The 18569-nt window shown below is 53.8% G+C and overlaps 1 protein-coding gene and 1 non-coding gene across 2 annotated transcripts in view; one reads left to right on the top strand and one right to left on the bottom strand.

The window, feature by feature from the left end:
* Positions 1 to 16164, top strand: part of LRFN2 (leucine rich repeat and fibronectin type III domain containing 2) — a 42381-nt gene extending 26217 nt beyond the window's left edge. The window contains exon 2 of the mRNA XM_055406876.2: positions 14981 to 16164. Within this exon, the coding sequence (XP_055262851.1) occupies positions 14981 to 15944 (964 nt within the window). The 3' untranslated portion in view covers positions 15945 to 16164. The remainder of the gene's footprint in view (positions 1 to 14980) is intronic.
* On the bottom strand, positions 303 to 407 carry LOC129543933 (U6 spliceosomal RNA). Its single transcript, XR_008683387.1, has one exon. It is a non-coding gene; the product is annotated as a U6 spliceosomal RNA (small nuclear RNA).
* Positions 16165 to 18569: the final 2405 nt, after the last annotated feature.

Genomic DNA, 18569 nt, shown 5'->3' with positions numbered 1-18569 from the left:
CCATTTTTAAGTCTGTAGTGCAAGAACCTTAAGTATATTTGCATTGTTGTAGAACCATCACCATCTTCCATCTTCACTTTTCCATCCTAAATTGAAGCTCTGAAGCCATCTGATGCTAACTCCCCATTCCCTCCTCCCCCAGCCCCTGGCAAACATTCTTCTACTGCCAGTCTATGCATTTGACCACTCTAGGCACCTCCTGTAAGGGAAACACGCAATATTTGTCTTTTGTGTCTGGCTTATTTCACTCAGCATTATGTCCTCAAGATTCACCCAAGCTGTAACATGTGTCTACATTTCATAGAAATGCGGAATGCTTCACGAATTTGCATGTCATCCTTGTGCAAGGATCATCCTAATCTCTTCTACATCGTTCCAATTCAAGTATATGTGTAGCTAAAGCAGGCGCCGGCATGACATTTTTAAGGAGTTGGTGCCACAGGTGACTCTGCCCCTGTGCGGTGCCCCTGGGAAATCACAGATCTGCTGACTGGGCAGGGTTGTCTGATCAGGTACATCACTGGGTGGCACTGACTTGGCATCTGCTGGATGTTCTAGTGTGTTTGGAGGCGGCTGGTGGGGAATCTTCATTTTGTTCACTCCTGTGTTTACAACGAGGTATAATTGGTCTGACACGTTCTGTGTTTCTTCTGTAAGTGATGAATTGTTATTGAGCAAGTTTTTCTCAGCTCCTTGAGGAGATAAATGGCAATGATCATCACCATCGTCTTCGTCGTTGGGGTACCAAATGGCCCTGGGAAGGCGAGGAGGGGCAGTCGTGTTTTCCCCAGCACACAGCATGCCTCACACTCACTGCAGGTTGGTACTGCTCTCCCCATTTCTCATGTGAGCAAACTGAGGTTCAGAGAGAGGGAAAAAGTGGCCCTGAGTTACACTATTGGTCAGGGGCAGAACCAGCCTTCAAAGAGAGATTTCTGCCAGGTTCCAAAGCCCACAGTTTTTTCCCCTGCGATGTGCTGACCTGGTGACTCAGACGATAAGGAATCCACCTGTAATGCAGGAGACCCAGGTTCAATTCCTGGGTCAGGGAAGATCCCCTGGAGAAGGGAATGGCTACCCGTCCCAGTATTCTTGCCTGGAGAATTCCGTGGACAGAGGAGCCTGGCGGTCTACAGTCCACAAGGTCGCAAAGAGTCAGACATGACAGAGTGACTAGCGCTTTGTATTTTGTATTGTGCTGACCCAATCCTTGGGGGTTGGAAGCTAAGGACAGTTAAATGCAGAGAAAAGTTCCACATCCATAGAAACTCAGAATAGGAGAGAGAGAAGGATATACAGAGAGAGAGAGGCCTGGTGTGGGCAGGGGGCCTTGCCTGGGTTGGCTCAGCCTACAGTGGTAGAAATGTGATTTCAGGGAGCAGGATGGGAGCAGTATGGCTTAAATGTGGGAAATCACAGGGCATTTCCATTAACCACCTGCTCAGGGTGAGCTGTGGGTGCGATGTGGCTTCCCGAACGGAGTGTTGTCTTGGGGTGGGGGGCCTCAGGAAAAGTAGGATGTCTACTTGGGGGGAAGTGGCGCTTTTCTCAGAGTTCATACCCACCCCTGACACTCATACATGCAGATAGGAGGGCCAAAGACAGATGGGGGTGTGATCAGAGGGGAGCAGCTGGGTGCAAGCTGAAGAGCAGTGAGTCCCGAGGAGATGGTGGAGAGGGATGGAAATGTTCATTCTGGAAAAGTGGAAATGCAAGGCGGGGTGAGACAGCTGCTGCACAACTTGGGAAGCGCCAACATATGTTCAAGAAAGAAACGCCTTGTCTCGTGGGTGTCCCCATGGGGTTGAGTTGGGACCGGTGAGACCAAGTGGCAACTGTCAGACCTCAGCAGCGAGAGCAGGAATTCTCAGCTGCTTGGAGTTGCGTGAAGCTGGAGGTGGGGCTGCCTCTGTGTCCGTGGAAGTGTGTGAGTGGAGGGCCAACAGCCAGAGGGGTCGATGGTCACCTCGGCCCAGCCTTCCTGTGATCTGTGAGTGGGAGTGGCAGGGGGAGGACTGAAGGAGCTGCAGCATTGTGCGGGTCAACCAGAGACGGGCGGGGCTGGAGGGCTGGCTGGGCCAGTGCAGAGTCCAGCTGCTAGAGCTCGGCCAGTGGGCCTGGAGTGGGCTTTGCGCCTGCCTCCCCAGCTAGTATTTAATCTAACCTCATGCTGCAGATTCATCTCTGGCCTCGTTGGGACCAGATGAGCCCCCTCGGTCAGAATCATTAGCATCCGCTAAGCTCGTGATGTACCAGGGACAGTTTCAATTGCAGGCACTGGCTCATTTCATCCTCATAGCAATCCAGTGAGGGAGGCTCTATTCTCTGTCCCCTTTACAGAGAGGTTAAATGGCTTGCCCAAGGTCACAGAGCTGGTGAGCAATGGCACTGGGCTTGGAACTCTGGGGGTCCAGCCCCAGGCTCACATGCTGACCTCAAAGCTTTATCCTCTAGATGAAGGGATGCCATGGAACAGGGAGGAATTCCTGCCCTGACACTGTGGTCTCAGCCGAACGCGGGGGCTGGTGGTTGCCCAAACCCTTGGCAGGTAGCCGGATCTGTCACACATGCCGGGGCAGGGAGCAATGGCAGGGCCTCCAAGGTCAGATCCTCACTGGTCATCAGGTAAGGCCTAACTCTGGGGAGGTGGGTGAAGAGGCAGCTTGCTGGGACTTGGCTCCCTTTGGTTTATTTTCCAGTAATCTCTGCAATCACTGAGCCAGGGCTGAATGAACACTGTCACCATGTGTCATCTGGAAAAGACTTTTGGAGTCACATGGGTGGGAACAGGGGTTCAGTATAGGGGGAGACATGCTGCTGAAGCCACGAGGTCTCCTGTCGGCCCAGCCAGGACCCAGGCACCTCCCACATCTCCCATGAGATGCTTGCAAGAGATTTGCTAGCCACGAACCCTTGAGGCTAGGATTTCCACTGTCAGAGATAAACTTTACTTTTAGCTAAGCATCACCCAGTCCTTTATATAAGAAACCCTCCAGTGGCTCTTACTATGTGCCAGACACTGATCCAGGTTCCTCATGAATCATGACTCATTTAAACTTTATAACATCCCTATAGAGCGGAGATTATAAATGCCCCGTTTTACAGAAACAGGATATTTCTAGGAAAATAGGCCCAGACAGGCAAAGGATTTGTGCCCCCCATCCACCACCGGTAAGTGATTTCAGCTACGAAGGGGCAGAAGCAGTGTTTGAACCCAGCATCTATTTCCAGGGTCACCACTGCCTTCTACCACCTCTCTTTCTAAAGGTGTCTATTCCTGAGAAGGGTGACATAATAGTAACTGGATTCATCAGAGACTTTTCTTAATAGAGACACAGCAGAAGTCTAAGGATAGCTAGCAGATGAAAAGTGGGAATTTAGAAACGCGCTATAGCAATGGCAGACCAGAGGGGCCAAAGCCTCTCTGGTTTGGCCTGGGGCTGGCCCAGTCTGCGGACCTTGGGAAGAGAGAGGCTGCTTGGAAAGGGGCTGGACCACAGGCTGAGTGAGAGGCAGAGAGCCAGAGCACTGTGGGGGAGGGGCGACAAGCTTGAGTCAGGCCTGGGGGAGCCCCAGAGAGACCCCAGTGAGCCTAGAAGTCCCAGGAGCCAAGGGAAGCTAGAAGAGCTGAAGAGAAGGGCTGAAACTCTCCAGAGTCATGGAGAGAAGGGCTAGGAAGACAGAGAGCTCAGAGGCCTGGATTGAAGCCTACAAGATCAATTGTCCTTGTTTGGAGGGTGTCTGCAAGCCTGACAACACTCCCCGGCCTGGCCCACCTTTTTGCGGGTTCTGGGGCTCACATGGGAAATGGCAGGATTCCTACCACCTGCTGAAGAGGGGCGTAGCAAGAGCCTCGGAGAGTTGAACTCTGAGATGGTGGCTGCTTCCCAGCTGCACTGTCCAGTGGGGCAGCCACTGGCCACTGTGACTGCTGAGCCCATGAAATATTCCTAGTGCGACGGAGGAGCTGAACTTTTAATCTCATTTAAATTAGTTTGAAGTTAAATTTAAAAGGCCATGTATAGCTGCTGCATTTTATTCATTTTATTTGTTAGTTGCTCAGTCGTGTCTGACTCTTCGTGACTCCATGGACTGTAGCCCTCCAGGATCCTCTGTCCGTGGGATTTTCCAGGCAAGAGTACTCAAGTGGGTTGCCATTTCCTTCTCCAGGGGATCTTCCCCACCCTCCTACATTGCAGGCGGAATCTTTACCGACTGAGCCACCTAGGAAGCCCAGCTACTGTATTGGGCAGTGCCAATGCAGAACATTAACTTCATTCAAAATGTTTTTGAGGGCCTGCCATGTGCCAAGCATTGTTCTAGAGGCTGAGGAAGTATCAGTGAACAAAGGAGCAAAAACCCCGATCTTAACCCTGAACTGAGGTTCCAGGGGAAGGAGAGAGAGAGGTAATTAACAGGAAACCTAGTAAATAAGCAATGATAGTGTCTGTCAGGCAATAAAAGCACAATGGGAAAAGAGCAGAGTAAGGGGCTTGCAGGGGGCAAGGTGGAGATGGGGAAGCTGGCAATGTTAAATAGGGCAGTTAGAGGAGGTGTCATTGAGCAGAGTTGAAGGAGATGAGGCAGGGAGTGTGTGATGTCTGGAGGAAGAGCATCCAGGTAAGGGCAAAAGGCAGTGCAAAGGCCCTGTGGCAGGAGCACCCTTGGCAAGTCTGAGGGGTAGCAGGGGGCCAGGTGACTGGTGCAGAGTGGGTGGGTGGAGCAGGATGAGGGGAACTGGGAGGGGTGAGAGGAGATCACAAAGGGCCTGTGGGACACGTGAGACTCTGACTAGGTGAGACGGGCCTCACTGGGGGCTTTGGGCAGAGGAAGGACTTGCCCTGACCTGCGCTTTAACAGGACGCACTGGCTGTTTGTAGAGAGGTGGGGGTGGGGAGCCAGGGAGCTCATCCGAGGCCAGTGAAACGGGGAGTTTTGATCCCCAGCCCCATCTTCTGTTCTCAGGGCTGTGGGAATGGATACTGGGGTTCTCTGCCTCGGAATCTCACTCCTATTGAATGTGGCTCCTTTACTTTCTGATGGGCAAAATCATTGCCAAAAAGACAGAGTGCCTCAGGCACTCAGGTGAGCCCCTGTGTTCTCAGGAGGGGCAGAGGCTGTAGGGCAGTGACCAAGCCTGGCCCTGGCCCTTCTCAGAAGTTAATGAGAGGCTCTTGATTCTTGGCGCCCTCACTGAGTCAAGCGGCTCCATGGGAATCCTGTTCTGAGGAGGAGCCATGGGCCTGCCCCTGTTATCACTCAGGGCCCTGCATTCAGGGGAGGCCAGCATCTGGCACAAGAAGAGGGGATTCTGCGATACATATTGGTAATTACAGTCATTCTCTCTAATTGCTCTCTGATCCTGAGACCAGAAACAACAAATACAAAAGACAGGTCCTTCCAGACCCATAGCATCTGTCCTGCTGAGTTTGAACACAGCCTCAGAATTCTTCTCAACACCGGCACTCGTCTAATCCTCGGAGCTGGCACATGAGACAAGGCCTCTAGAACCCAGCTCCTGGCTCCTAATTTGGTGACTTCATTTCCCACCACTCTCCCTTTCCATCACTCTGTTTTGGCCAAATCGGTCTTCTCACTAACACTGCCTCAGGGCCTTTGCACTGGCAGCGGCTCCCTCTATGAGAAAACTGCCTACAGAGAACCAGGTAGCCCCCTCGTTTCCTTCAGTCCTCCCAGAAGCTTTCAGGAGTAGTAGGACAACACTTACCCCTCATGGAACTCTCGTCTCTAATTAGCTCTGTGGCTTCAGGTCAATTCGGTTATTTCTCATCTCTCAAATGGGGAGCATTATTATAAAAGGTACTTCAGGGTTATCAAGAGCATTGATTGAGAGTGCTGGGTTCAAATCTCAACCAGGCACACATGTTTTCTTGTGAGACCTTGAGTGGATCGCTTAACTCCTCCGAGCCTTGATTTCTTCTTCTGTAAAATGGGGGTAATAATAGTACCTCCCTCATAGAGCTGCTGTGGGGATTAAATCAGTTAATACAGGTAGAGTGCTCAGAACACTGGTTGGCATATAGTAAGTGTCCGATAAATGTTAGCTGCCACTGTAGTAATACACGTTTGTGTTTTTGTGTTTCACTTGCTGTCAAACAGCTAGACATGGAGATTTGCTTCTTCTATGATCTGATTCTGCCCAGTTCAGTTCAAGGTAATAATAAGGTACAGGGGAGATCATGCTGGGTGGTCCGGCAGCCCAGGCTTACAAAGCTGGCTCAGCCGCCTTGCGGCTGTGTGAACTTGAGCAGGTGACTGATCTGTCTGAGCCTCAGTTTCTTCATCTGTAGTGTGGGGATAATTATTCCTACTCACAGAGTCAGGGTGCAGAATCAGAGAGACCCTGCCTGTCAAGTGCTGGGTGCATAGTATGTATTCGATAAATCATATGCCAGATAGACCCAGCCTCATGGGTTCTGCTCCCTTGCAGTTGTGCAGGGAAGCCAACCGGCCCCTTTGGGACTGGCAGGTAGAGGGAGAGGCTGGGGAACCAGGCTGCTTGCCTTGGTTTAATGAGGCCCTTTCATGTGCCCTGAGATGTCATGGCCGGCCAGGGAGCTTTGGCAGGCTGGTGATTCTGTGAAGAGCCAGTAATGAGGGTGCAGAGCCAGCGAAGTGGAGTGGGGGCAGCTTGACGTGGTCTCCAAATTAGTGCCGGGGCCCAGCAGGAGGCCGGTGCATCGCTGATGGGGGAGGGGCAGGGGGAGAAGGGGGGGTGCCTCAAAGTGCTGGGAGCTGAGGGGGATGGAGGCTGGGCTGAAAGACATGGCGTCTGCTCCCAATCCAGGAAGGCAAGGATTGCATTTCTTGTGTAGACACCAGTACTGACTGCTTCCTGTTACACAAACACACACATTCCCCTTCAGTCACCCCCCCACACACTCACTCCCTCTCTTTTTCTGTCACACACTTTCACATCATGAACCCCTCAGGGTCACCTCACCATGTCTGCGGGGGGCTGGATTCGTCTGGAGAGGCCAGCTACTGGGGCAAATGGAGGCAAACGCAAAAGACTCAAGCACGGGAGAGTTTGATGTTTTGCTCTCCCGAGGGGCCAGGGCAGTCTCCCGGATTTGTCAGGAGGCCTTCCTCACATGCAGACTTGGGCACCAGGTTTTCAGTGCCCCTCGGGTGTGCCAAGGCTGGTCACCGCTCCCAGGGTCCAGGGAGAATGGAGCAGGGACTCCCGCTCTTTCCAGGCCTGGCCCAGAGGTACACACGCTGCTGCTGCTGCCGTGTTCCCTTCGCCAGAACGCACCACCTGGACACCGCCCAGTGCTCAGGTGGCTGGGGAGTGTGGTCTGGAGTGAGCCCATGAAAGGGGGACAGTCGTCATCGGTGGCCCGCTCACAGGCTTTGCCCCGAGGCTCAGGGGGCCTCTAAGAACCTCTCTCATTCCCCTTCCCGGATGCTCCAGGAATAGTACAGCTTTAATGGTAGTAGGAGTAGTAAGGCTAGTAGTAGCTTTAAAGGTAGCAGTTAGGGAAAAGTAGACTTGGCCTTCGTCTCTGGGAGAGGCCATGTGGGGAGTCCCCTCAGAAGTATTGGGGGACATGTGGAGTCCCTGAGGCACTGAGGAAGCTGGGTAGAAGAGGACATAACAGTGACCAACACTGTATGGAACCAGACCTTTGTGTACCATTCGCATGTGAACACCGACACACACACACAGATACTCAGGCAGTCACCTCTCAAATGAGAGACACACAGGCATGTCTCCCACACATCTTTCACACACACACACACACACACACATTCACTTGCACTCACGCAGTCCAACACGTATCTACATGCAAGTTCATAAAGATTGTCAGGGGTGCCCTTCAAAGATGTAGAAAAATGCCTTTCCAGGAAGATTTCCTTAGGACCAGCCAGTGTCTGAGAGTACCCAGCCATCGTATTATATTTAACTAAGAATCCCTCAAATTTGTACAGGCCTTAACATTTAGCAAAGCTCTCTTTCATTCACTGCGCAACCACAGAGTAAATATTTACTCGGCAGTGACTCAAGGCCAGATACGATGATTGGCAGAGGAGATGCAAAGATGAAGACACAGCCCATGTCCTCCAGGGAGACACAGGTGTCCGTGGAGAAGGGCTCTATTGGAGGAAGGCAGGAGGGGCTGTGGGAGCAGAGAGCAGAGATGGGGTCGGACGTGGCATTGAGTCAGGCCTCGGAAGACGAGGTCACCAGGTGGAAAAACACAAGTGATTTCCAGGATGAGGGTCTGCTCTGTGCAAAATTTGGGGAGTGATGAGTGATTCCGAGAAGGTGGCTGGAGTTCTACTAGATAAGATGTGATGCTACTGACATGAAGTAATGACAGTTTTCTCCAGAAATGCAAGGAAAAACAATTTTTCCTTCTTGTCGTGTAAAGTATATGTTCTTGTGTCACCTAGGATTCAGTCAGGGAAAAAAAATGAACACTGTAGATCTAAGAAGGAATCTGGTACTGGGGTTGGGTTACAGGTGATGGAATTGCTGAGGGGTCAGGGTCCCAGAGATTAGCTACAGCCAGAAGCCACTGCCACCACCCACCCCACCCCAGGACTTCAGGTACATGGAGGAGATGGTTTGATCAGAGCCTAAGATCCAGGTCTATCTGGCAGGAGCTAGATCCCCTGAAGGTGGGATCACAGAGGAGGCCCAGGAGCTGACAAGCAGATACCACTTGAAGCAGAAAAAGAGGGAGAAATACCTGGCTCTCCCCTCCTCCTACTTGCTAGGGCCTCCATTGGCCAACTCTACCTGGGAGGCAAAGGAGCTTGGGAACAGGCAAGGGAGTCTGGGAAATGTAGTTCCTCGTCATCCAGGCGCGGGCAGGTGAAGGGAAGACAGAGGGCAGAGAATAACCATTATGAGAATGATAACCACTATGAGAGAGTAACCACTATGCTCCTGTGTGATTTCTTCTGAAACCTTTGCTATCAACTGTGGAAATCAGCTGTAGATTTGTTTGCTAGTGTTAAACTGAATGAACAAATACCAAAATAATATTAATAGGAAAAAAAAAGGAGGAAAAACAGCTCAGAAGCAGCCACTTAACACTTGTTTTGTTTTTCCTGGGTAAGCGCTTTGGGTGGCAGTTTTAAATTGTGCTTTAGAGCGTATGAGCTTAATTAAATTTAACACTTTGGAGCAACTTAAAATAGCAATTCCTGTTTTCTACTGAAAGAGATGTCGCCAGTTTATGTGATGGAAAGGAATCTATCAGGATTTCAGGATGAGGCTTTCGCAAAGAGGGCTGTGACCCCATAGTTGTGTAGTTGTGCCAGACCTCTTTTTTGTTTCTTTTGTTGCCTCTCCAGATCCATTTGCCCCTCCTGCCCACCGCTGTGTGCCCTGAAAGGCTGACCAATGTGCACCCATGGACTCTGACTTTCAGTTGGGTTCGGTCGTGGGGAGCAGTAGTGGAAGCCTGGGAAGAAGGAAGAGACTTGAGGCTGGGGTAGCTATTTGTGTGGTCTGCACCCTGTATGGTTGCCCCTGGTTGTCTCTGTCCCTCAACCAAGTTTTCTAGATCGATGTGTCTCAACAGGCGGTGATTTTGTCCCTAGATGGTAATGTATGGAGACATCTTTGGTTGCCATAACCGGGGAGAAGGGGCTACTGGCATCCAGTGGGTAGAGGCCAGGGATGCTGCCAATAAACACATATAGTACACAGGACCGCCCCACCACCAAGACTCATAGCCCGAGTGTCAGCAGTGCCAAGGCTGAGGCACCCTGCTCTGCCGAGGTCAGTGCTCCTCAAGGTATTTGTGGTGAGCGACAAGCTTTCTTTTTTGCAGACCAATGCTTTTGTAAGAATATCATAGAAACACTTTATCCGAAAAAAAAAGAGATCACTCATTTAGGTGTCACAACCAGTGCTAAGTGGCTACAGAACGTTCTTAAAGCTTGTTCTCAAGGTCTGTACTGTCTGATCATGGACCAGGACCAAACAGCTCATGGACGACCACCCCTCTGGGGGCCACACTCTGAGTAGCGCCAACCTCCGTGAGTCTCCTTCCTGAAACTGGAAGCAGCGTGGCTGCGACTAGCCCTGGGTTACTGCCTGTGCTCTGTGGTCCCCCATCCCCTGTCCACGTCTTTGTAATGAGTCCCTTTACAAGCAGTCCTTTATCATCCCATTGCTTTGTGATGTGCCCTCTGCACCACAAGGCCTGACTGATTCTGGGTTGTTTTAAGAACGTGGGCTAGGATGAGGGTATGTGAGTGGAAGGACAAGAATGGGATGGGCAGTCTGGATGGGAGCCCAGCTCAGGACCCTGGGCGTCCCTTGTAGGTCCTGGCTAGCCCTTGAAGACTGTTTCAGTGGCCAGGGGACACATCCAGAGTTGTGCTGTAGCTGGAGCACTCTGGAGATGATGGTGCTGAGCACAGACTTCAGGCAAGCACAACAAGAGGCGTGGAGGCCAGTTTGGAGACCACTGCACCCATCCAGACCAGAAATGGCGAGGCCCAAGCAAACGCATGAGTGTGGTGATGGAAAGAGGGAGAGGTTCAGAAGGTACAACCTCCCAGCCAGTGTGCCAGTAGGTTGTGGGTAGGAGTGAAGTTGTTAATAACCTGGTTTCTTAGTCTCTTTAATCAATGGAAATTGCTCAGGGCCAGTTGAGAAATTCAGGCAAGGCTTTACTGGGGCTCCTGCTACAGCACAAGGAAGCAAAAACAAGTGAGGTGTCCTTACACCCCAGGGGGGAGGGAGGTTGAACTGGTCCCTTAAATGGGATGAGCATGGGACAGATTGGTGGGTCAGGCTCAAGGGGTGACTTGGGTGGTCTGCCCACCCCTTTGTTAGTACTGTGTGCACAGATCATGCACAGGACCCTGCTTTTGCTTCTAGCACCTCAGAAGTGGCAGTTGGGTTTTGGCCTTTTTGTATCTTGTTGTTCATCATTTGCCCCAACTGCATATGCACGCAGTTACTTTCAGTCCCTTGTAGCTTCTTTGTTGGAGAAGGAAATGGCAACCCTCTCCAGTGTTCTTGCCTGGAGAATCCCAGGGATGGGGGAGCCTGGTGGGCTGCTGTCTATGGGGTCACACAGAGTTGGACATGACTGAAACGACTTAGCAGCAGCAGCAGCAGCTTCTTTTTAGGGCTTCCCTGGTGGCTCAGATGATAAAGAATCTGCCTGCAATGTGGGAGACCCCAGTTCGATCCCTGGGTCAGGAAGATCCCCTGGAGAAGGGAATCATATTGTGTTCCATTGCTCAAGGAGACATTTGTCCAGGTGCAAGCACTCCTGTGAAGGGCACCAGGTCCCAGTCTGTCTCAAAGAGGGATCCAGGCTCCCCAGATCTAGCCTGGGAGCAGTCAGTAGTCAGGAACAAAATGGGGTGGACATGGCCACATGGGGAGGAGATGAGGCTTGTTCTGTCACTAGGGTTTGAATAGTGCCTGGTTCACATGACTTTCTCACGCAGGCCGTCCCTTCGCTGCCTGGAGTGGGGAGCAGTCTTACTTGTGATTAAGAACTGGGCTCTGAATCCCAGATCCAACTCTGGTCTCAGCTCCATTCCCCCAAGGGAAAGTGAAAACTGCTTAGCTTCCTCCTTTCCTAAGTGGGAATGATAGCTTATCGTTGTCAGGAAGCTAAATGAGATACTACATGTAAACTTCCCAGCACAAGGTTAGCACTTGGTGAACGTTAGTTATTATTGTCAGCAGAGGAAAGCTTGACTTCCAAGGCGGTTTGAACCAGCTGGTTCTAGTTCTCCTGTTAAGTCCACACACACACCACCTCCAACCCCCCAGAGAAAACAAGAGCTGCTTTTCTGCTCTTAATCCTGGGAAGCAGGCTTTTCTATCTGGCCTTGCTTCTGATGGACCATTTATAGTGCAAGGATTTCCCCAGCCTGACCGTTCATCCCTGGTGCCAGCTGCTTGCTAAGAATCAGCCTCACCCTGTAACACCTCCCTTAACAGCAGCCCAGTTGCAGCTTGATCGCATCATGATCTTCCCTGTCTCGGGAAGCAAGGGGGATGGGGAGAGGCCAGGCAGGGTCCACGCAACGTCGCCCCAGGGAGGGCAGGAAGACAGGGCAGTGGCTGCAAGGCAGCAAGGCACAGCGATCAGGAGCAGAGGCTCTGGGGCCAGACTGTCCGGTTCTGATCCCAGCTCTGCCACTTACTAGCTGGGCACTCTCAGACAGGCAGCGTAACCTTTCTGTACCTCAGGTTCTTACATGTAAAACAGTAATAATAACAATCTCCCAACAACTGTTGGATTAAATGAGTTAATCCTCTTAACGATCCTGGCACCGAGTAAGCCCTCGATGTCGGCTACTCTTCTTAGTAGTAGTAGTGATAGCCTGGTCGGCTTCCAGGATAAGACGGCTGAACACTGAGATGATTTCTAGGCTCAGAGTCCCTCCCCTGTGTCCTGCGATTGTGGGGAGGTTTAAACACGATATTGAGTGTGAAAACCCTTGTCATATACCAGGGGTTCAATAAACCAGCCAACCCACCCCGCCCTGAAGCGATATGTTCTTTTATTGCTCATGACCCAGAGAGGTGACCGAGTGAGGTGGGTCAGAGGGGACTGGAGCTGGACTGCCTGGGTCTGAATGCCGACTCTGCCATGTTCCGTTTGCCTAACACCTCTGCAGAAAACAGACCACAGCAGTGGCTGCTTCAGAGAGTTGCTGTAGGGCTAAGCGAATTGAGAGGTATAAGGTGCCTAAAGCAGAGCCTGACACACACTTGCCGTGAAGCATTTGCTCTACGGTTGTCGGGTTTCCCAGTGGCACAGTGGGAAAGCACCTGCCTGCCTGTGAGTGAGACTGAAAGACATGGGTTCGATCCCTGGGTTGGGAAGATCCCCTGGAGGAGGGCATGGCAACCCACTCCAGCATTCTTGCCTGGAGAAACCCCATGGACAGAGAAGCCTGGCAGGCTACAGTCCATGGGGCCACAAAGAGTCGGACACGACTGAAGAGACTGATCACTCACGCTACTATTGTCACCATTCTGAGTGTGCGCAGCTCCTGCCGCTCCAACTCACAATGCTCACGTCGCTTCCCTGAGGTGGAAGGAAGTGGACTCTGCACAGCAGTGGGCCCAGCAGAAGCGAGGTTCTGTTTGTGGAGGAGCATGAGCCTCAGTGAGCTGAGTTGCTCCATGGAAGGGGCTGGCTGACCTGCAACAGGCCAGGGCAGGGTTTTCACTGAGATGAGGAAAATCATCCTCATTTGTGGAAAGGAATAAGCCCAGACTGTGGATCTAGAAGCTAGTGTCAAAGCCCCAACTGCCTCATCCTGGCAGTCCCAGCTGTGTGACCTCAGGCAAATCACTTAACCTCTCTGAGCCTTGGTCAGTCCTCTGTGATCTGAGGACCCAGGATTGCCATGAGGCGCAGGTGGAACAGAGAGACCTCAGGGGCCGGGTGCAGTGCCTTTGCTGGATCCAGGCCCCCAACTCCTCCACTCGCCTCTTCTGCCCCATGCACTGTAGCTATAGGATGGAGGTGGGCATGGGGCAGAGGACTCAGTTTCCTCGTGTGAATTCCCCAGCAGCCTAGATGGGCCGAGAGTGAGGCGGGAGGCAGGAGCCTCCAGGGCTGCCCACTGACGGGACGTCAATACCTGCCTGTCAGTCCCAGCCTCCGTGCGCGGTTCCCAGGTGGAAGTCTTCAGGCTCCAGTATTTCATGTTTGAGGTCTCAATTAAGCTGCCGGGCCCTGGGTATGAACCGTTGACGGGCATAGATGGCGCTGGAGTAGCAGGGGACAGGAGCACACCGGGCTCTTTGGGAGTGGGGGGCTGGGAGGCGGTGGGGGAGGCTGCAGAGAGATGTGGCTGCTTTCGGCTGAGGTGAGTATTTCTGCGAGAGTGTATGTGGGATGAGACAGGCGGCGTTTCTAGGAACGCCCACCAGAAGGCATGCTGGAAGGGCCGAGGCTAGGGTGGACTGGCCCCAGAGTGGGGAGATTGCTGCCCCTTCTGACCCTCCCTTAAGGTGGAGGGAGCCGTCAAGGCCTCCCCAACCAGTGATACTGCCCCGAGTGTCTTTGGATGCCCCTGGCCTGCTATGGCAGTGACGGGGACCACTCCCTTCCCTCTGGGAAGCAGAGTTCCTCCCAGTCTTCAACACTGCACCCTGCCCTTCCCCTCCAAGCAACACCCCTCTTCGTGCCTCCAGTTTCCTTCTGCCTAGACCCCCCACCCACCCCAACCAGTCTGCAGCAGTGAAGTTGTCCCCCTGAGACGTGAGAAAGCCACCTGGAGAGGAGGATGCCCTCGGCCCCTGAGGACAGGACCTTGTCCGTGACTCAGCCCAGCTCAGGCTCGGCACGGGGCTCAGTCAGTGCTGGGGAATCTCCCAGGACAGACAGCGGGATGAAGGCAGCCCTCGGGCTGGGTGGCCATGGCTGACCCCATGGCCGGGACTGAGGGGCTGTTTGAAACGGACAGGCAGAAGCGGGGAAGTGGGGCGTCCCTTTGTTTGTTTCTGCTTCTTCACATCTTTACTCTCTCTGCCTCCCGCTCCGTCCCTCCCCCATGCTTCCTGTCTCTTCTCTCCCCCGAATCTCCCCTTTCACCTCTAACTGCTTTCTACCGTCCACCGCTCCCTGCTCCACTCCCTTCTTGGCCACACTCATCATCGGTTTCTTCCCGCATCTTCCGGGTTGTTTTCCGCACTGGTTGCCGACGTCTCTTTCTCCGTGTGCCTGGCTCTGACACGTCTGCCCCCTGCCCCGGCATCTTCCGCTCCCATTTCCCCACCTCTGCTCTCTTCCCTGGGCCCGTCTCTGTCTCGCCCTCTCTCCCTTTCCCTGTCCCTCCACTGTCACCTCTCCTCTCCGCCTGTTTCTCTGCGCCCGTGGCTGTCTCCTCTCCACGTCTCCTGCCTCGGTCACCCTCTCCCCTTCTTCTACTTCTGTCCCTGTCCCCCCACCACCCTACCGTCCCTCACCATCCCGCCCCCTCTGGACCTATCCCCTCCACCTCCCAGGATGATCCCAGCCTCCAACAAGGCCTTTGTGGTCAACAACCTGGTGTCCGGGACTGGCTACGACCTATGCGTGCTGGCCATGTGGGACGACACGGCCACCACGCTCACGGCCACCAACATCGTGGGCTGCGCCCAGTTCTTCACCAAGGCCGACTACCCGCAGTGCCAGTCCATGCACAGCCAGATCCTGGGCGGCACCATGATCCTGGTCATCGGTGGCATCATCGTGGCCACGCTGCTGGTCTTCATCGTCATCCTCATGGTGCGCTACAAGGTCTGCAACCAGGAGGGCGCGGGGAAGCCCGCGGCTGCCGTCAGCAACGTGCACTCCCAGACCAACGGGGCCCAGCCGCCCGCTCTGGGCAGCATGCCCAGCGGGGCCCCCGCGCCCGGGCCGCCCAAGGTGGTGGTGCGCAATGAGCTCATGGACTTCAGTGCCAGCCTGGCCCGAGGCAGCGACTCCTCTTCCTCCAGCTCCCTGGGCATCGGGGAGGGGCTGGGACGGGGCCCCTGGAGGCTCCCACCCCCTGCCCCTCGCCCCAAGCCCAACCTTGACCGCCTCATGGGGGCCTTCGCCTCCTTAGACCTCAAAAGTCAGAGAAAGGAGGAGCTGCTGGACTCCAGGACTCCAGGCGGGAGAGGGTCTGGGACATCAGCCAAGGGCCACCCCTCGGACCGAGAGCCACTGCTGGGGCCGCCCGCAGCCAGGGCCAGGAGCCTGCTCCCCTTGCCCCTGGAGGGCAAGGCCAAACGCAGCCACTCCTTCGACATGGGGGACTTTGCGGCTGCGGCTACGGGAGGGGTCGCCCCTGGTGGCTACAGCCCCCCGCGGAGGGTCTCGAACATCTGGACAAAGCGCAGCCTCTCTGTAAATGGCATGCTCTTGCCCTTCGAGGAGAGTGACCTGGTGGGGGCCCGAGGAACTTTTGGCAGCTCCGAGTGGGTGATGGAGAGCACGGTGTAGGCCTGGGGGTGGGCCTCCTCCCTCCCACCCTGCCAGGGTGGGAGAAGGGGAAGCATCTTTACCCACAATTCTTTGTGGAGTTTCCATGGTGATGTTTACATCCAGGGACCATTTTGTCTCCCTGTCAACGGCCTCCCCCCGCCCCACTCCGCCACCCACACACACCTTCCCAGGCCCGTCCCCCACCACCCGTCGGGGTGTGCTCAGGGAAAGCGGACTCGATCGCTCACGTGTCAGACTGAGCCCTGAGTGTTTGGAAGGGCAGGGCTCCGGCCCTTCCAATCACGAATGTAGCCTATAAGCAAGCGGCTTTGGATTGCGGATGGTTCCAGTGTTGTTCTTGTTTCTTAATTCACTTCTTCCACGCCCCAGACACCTCCTCTCCAGTGACACGGGCCATGGAGCATTTATGCCACACACAAAAGTGGGTTGCAGCAGCCCTGGTGGTGGGCAATCGCTGCCAGCTGAGCCAAGCAGGGAATGATTTGGGTAGCACACTTGTTTGGGGGAAGATTGAAGTCCTCTGCCTAGACCCCCTCATTACTCCCAAGTCCCCACACTCAGGAGGGGTGAGGAAACCCCCCATCGCTGGCCCACCTTCCTTTGCTTCTCAGACACAACGCCCCACACCCAGCACATCAGCTTAAGCCAGAAGGGTAACTTCCAGGACTCTACATGCGGGAGAGGGAGAAGGGTTTTATGAGACCCATGGGTATAAGGTATGCTAACTTATGGAGGTGCTTTGGGATTTTTGCTTCTTTTACGGGAAGCTGGGACGGGGCGGGACATGGTTGTGAGGGGCTTACCAAGAGGTTTTCTCTTAAGGGGAGTGGACTCGAAGGAGCAGAAGGAGCACTGGACAGAGTCCAAAGCTGCGAGTCTGGGTTTCAGAGCCACCACCCAATACCCAGTTGAATACAGCAGGCAAGACCCTTTCTCTCTGGGACCTCAGGCTCCTAATTCATAAAATACTGAGAGCGTACCAAATCTCCAACTCCCTTCCACCTCGAAGGACTAAGGACTCTTCATGACTAAATGAATTGTAGGATTTTGAAGTTCGAAGAGGTCTTTGCGATCATTTCACCCTTAACCTTTTCTCTCCTTCCCTCCAGAGTCCAAGGGACCTGCCCAAGGTCACACAGTGAGGTAGTGATCAAGTCAGGGCAGCGCCCAAGGCCACTATCTCTTGGGGTGGTGTCTGAAATCTGTTACAAGTCTTCACTGTGGCTAGGGCATTTCTGTGTCTAGAGCCTGTCCTTCGTTTGTTCTTGAAGAAGGTGGCTCAGGGTGGGAAACGGGGATGGGGGGGCTGCCTTCCATGATGCCAGTCAGGAGGCGGATCTGTCATGGAAATGACAGGATGAGGAGGGGCACACGGGCTCCTGTCCATCTGGGGACTGAACCCCACACTCAGACAGTGGCGAGAGGAGACTTGTGGCGGGTGCGGGGAAGGCATCCGGAAGCATCTGGAGGGTCTTCCCCGCATCTCTGTCTCTCCCGGTCCCCGCCTGTCCCAGGTCTCGCCTCATTGTCAACACACTACCTCTCCCCACCTCATTCCTTCTCCCAAACCTCCACCACGGAGCTCCAGCCTCCGTCTCACTCTCCTTCCTTCTGCCACTCGCCGACCACACAGCCTACGAAGCATACAGGTGAGTCCATTTGGGGCCGAAACGTTCTGATGGGCTCAGACCTGGAGCTGAGCTGGTGGGCCCCCAGCCCCGCCCAGAACACGCGGCAGAGGGCGGGGAACCGTCTATGCAGGACTGCCTTCTGGCTCCCGCCCAGGAGCCTCCAGACCCCATGCCTTCCTCCTTCCTTGCTCCCCTCCTCTCTCCTCACCTTCCCGCCTCCCTCCTGTCTTCATTCCTTTTCTTCTGGTGCCTCTCTGCCTCCCCCCAGTCCCTTTCTGGTCCTGACCGGGTCATCAGCAGACCGGGCCGGGCTCTTCCTGAGACCACAAGCTCGCTTCCAGCCCCGGCGCTGGAGCACAAGCTTTCTGCAGTCGTGGGAGACCTCCAGCCCTGGTGACGTGGAAGAGAATCTGCCCCGCCCTCCCTCTTTCTCTGCCCCATTTTCCTCCTCTCCGTTTTCCCTCTGCACTTTCTCACTCAGCCTTTTCTAAGCGTAGCCATTGAGGAGGTGACCCCAAATGCCACTCTCTTCTTGCCTTTGGGTTCAGACGCCTAGAGGAAAAGTGGTAGACTTGGGAAGGGAGGGGAACCAACTGTTCTCGTCAGCGGCTCCAAGCTCTGTCGTGACATGATATGTACTAGCACTTGTGTTTGTCAGGTTTGGAAAGCGACATCCCTGTGGGCAGAATACAAATGCCAACCTTCTCCTTTGCTAAAAAAAAAAAAAAAAATGTACAGTAAAATGTACAGTTTTAAAAACAACTAACCACACTTCTTGGGAGAGACAAAAAAAAAAAAAGAACATTCCTGTGTCTGTGGAGTCTGCTGTTCATTTCTCTGGAAACTCTGTGGTTTTCTGAAGGTGTCCCTAAGATGGCATTTTCTCTCACACCTGTGTTTGGTTCTGCCTGGTGAGAGCCTGCTTCCTGCCAAGTTCACATATAAGACAGGAACCTTCTGGACTAAGAGAGAATGGGCCCTCCCTCTTGGA

The sequence above is a fragment of the Moschus berezovskii genome, chromosome 23 (genome assembly GCF_049115385.1).
Source record: "Moschus berezovskii isolate FMDL1 chromosome 23, NW_MosBer_1.0, whole genome shotgun sequence".
Taxonomy (NCBI): domain Eukaryota; kingdom Metazoa; phylum Chordata; class Mammalia; order Artiodactyla; family Moschidae; genus Moschus; species Moschus berezovskii.
This window is presented reverse-complemented; position numbering and strand designations above follow the sequence as displayed.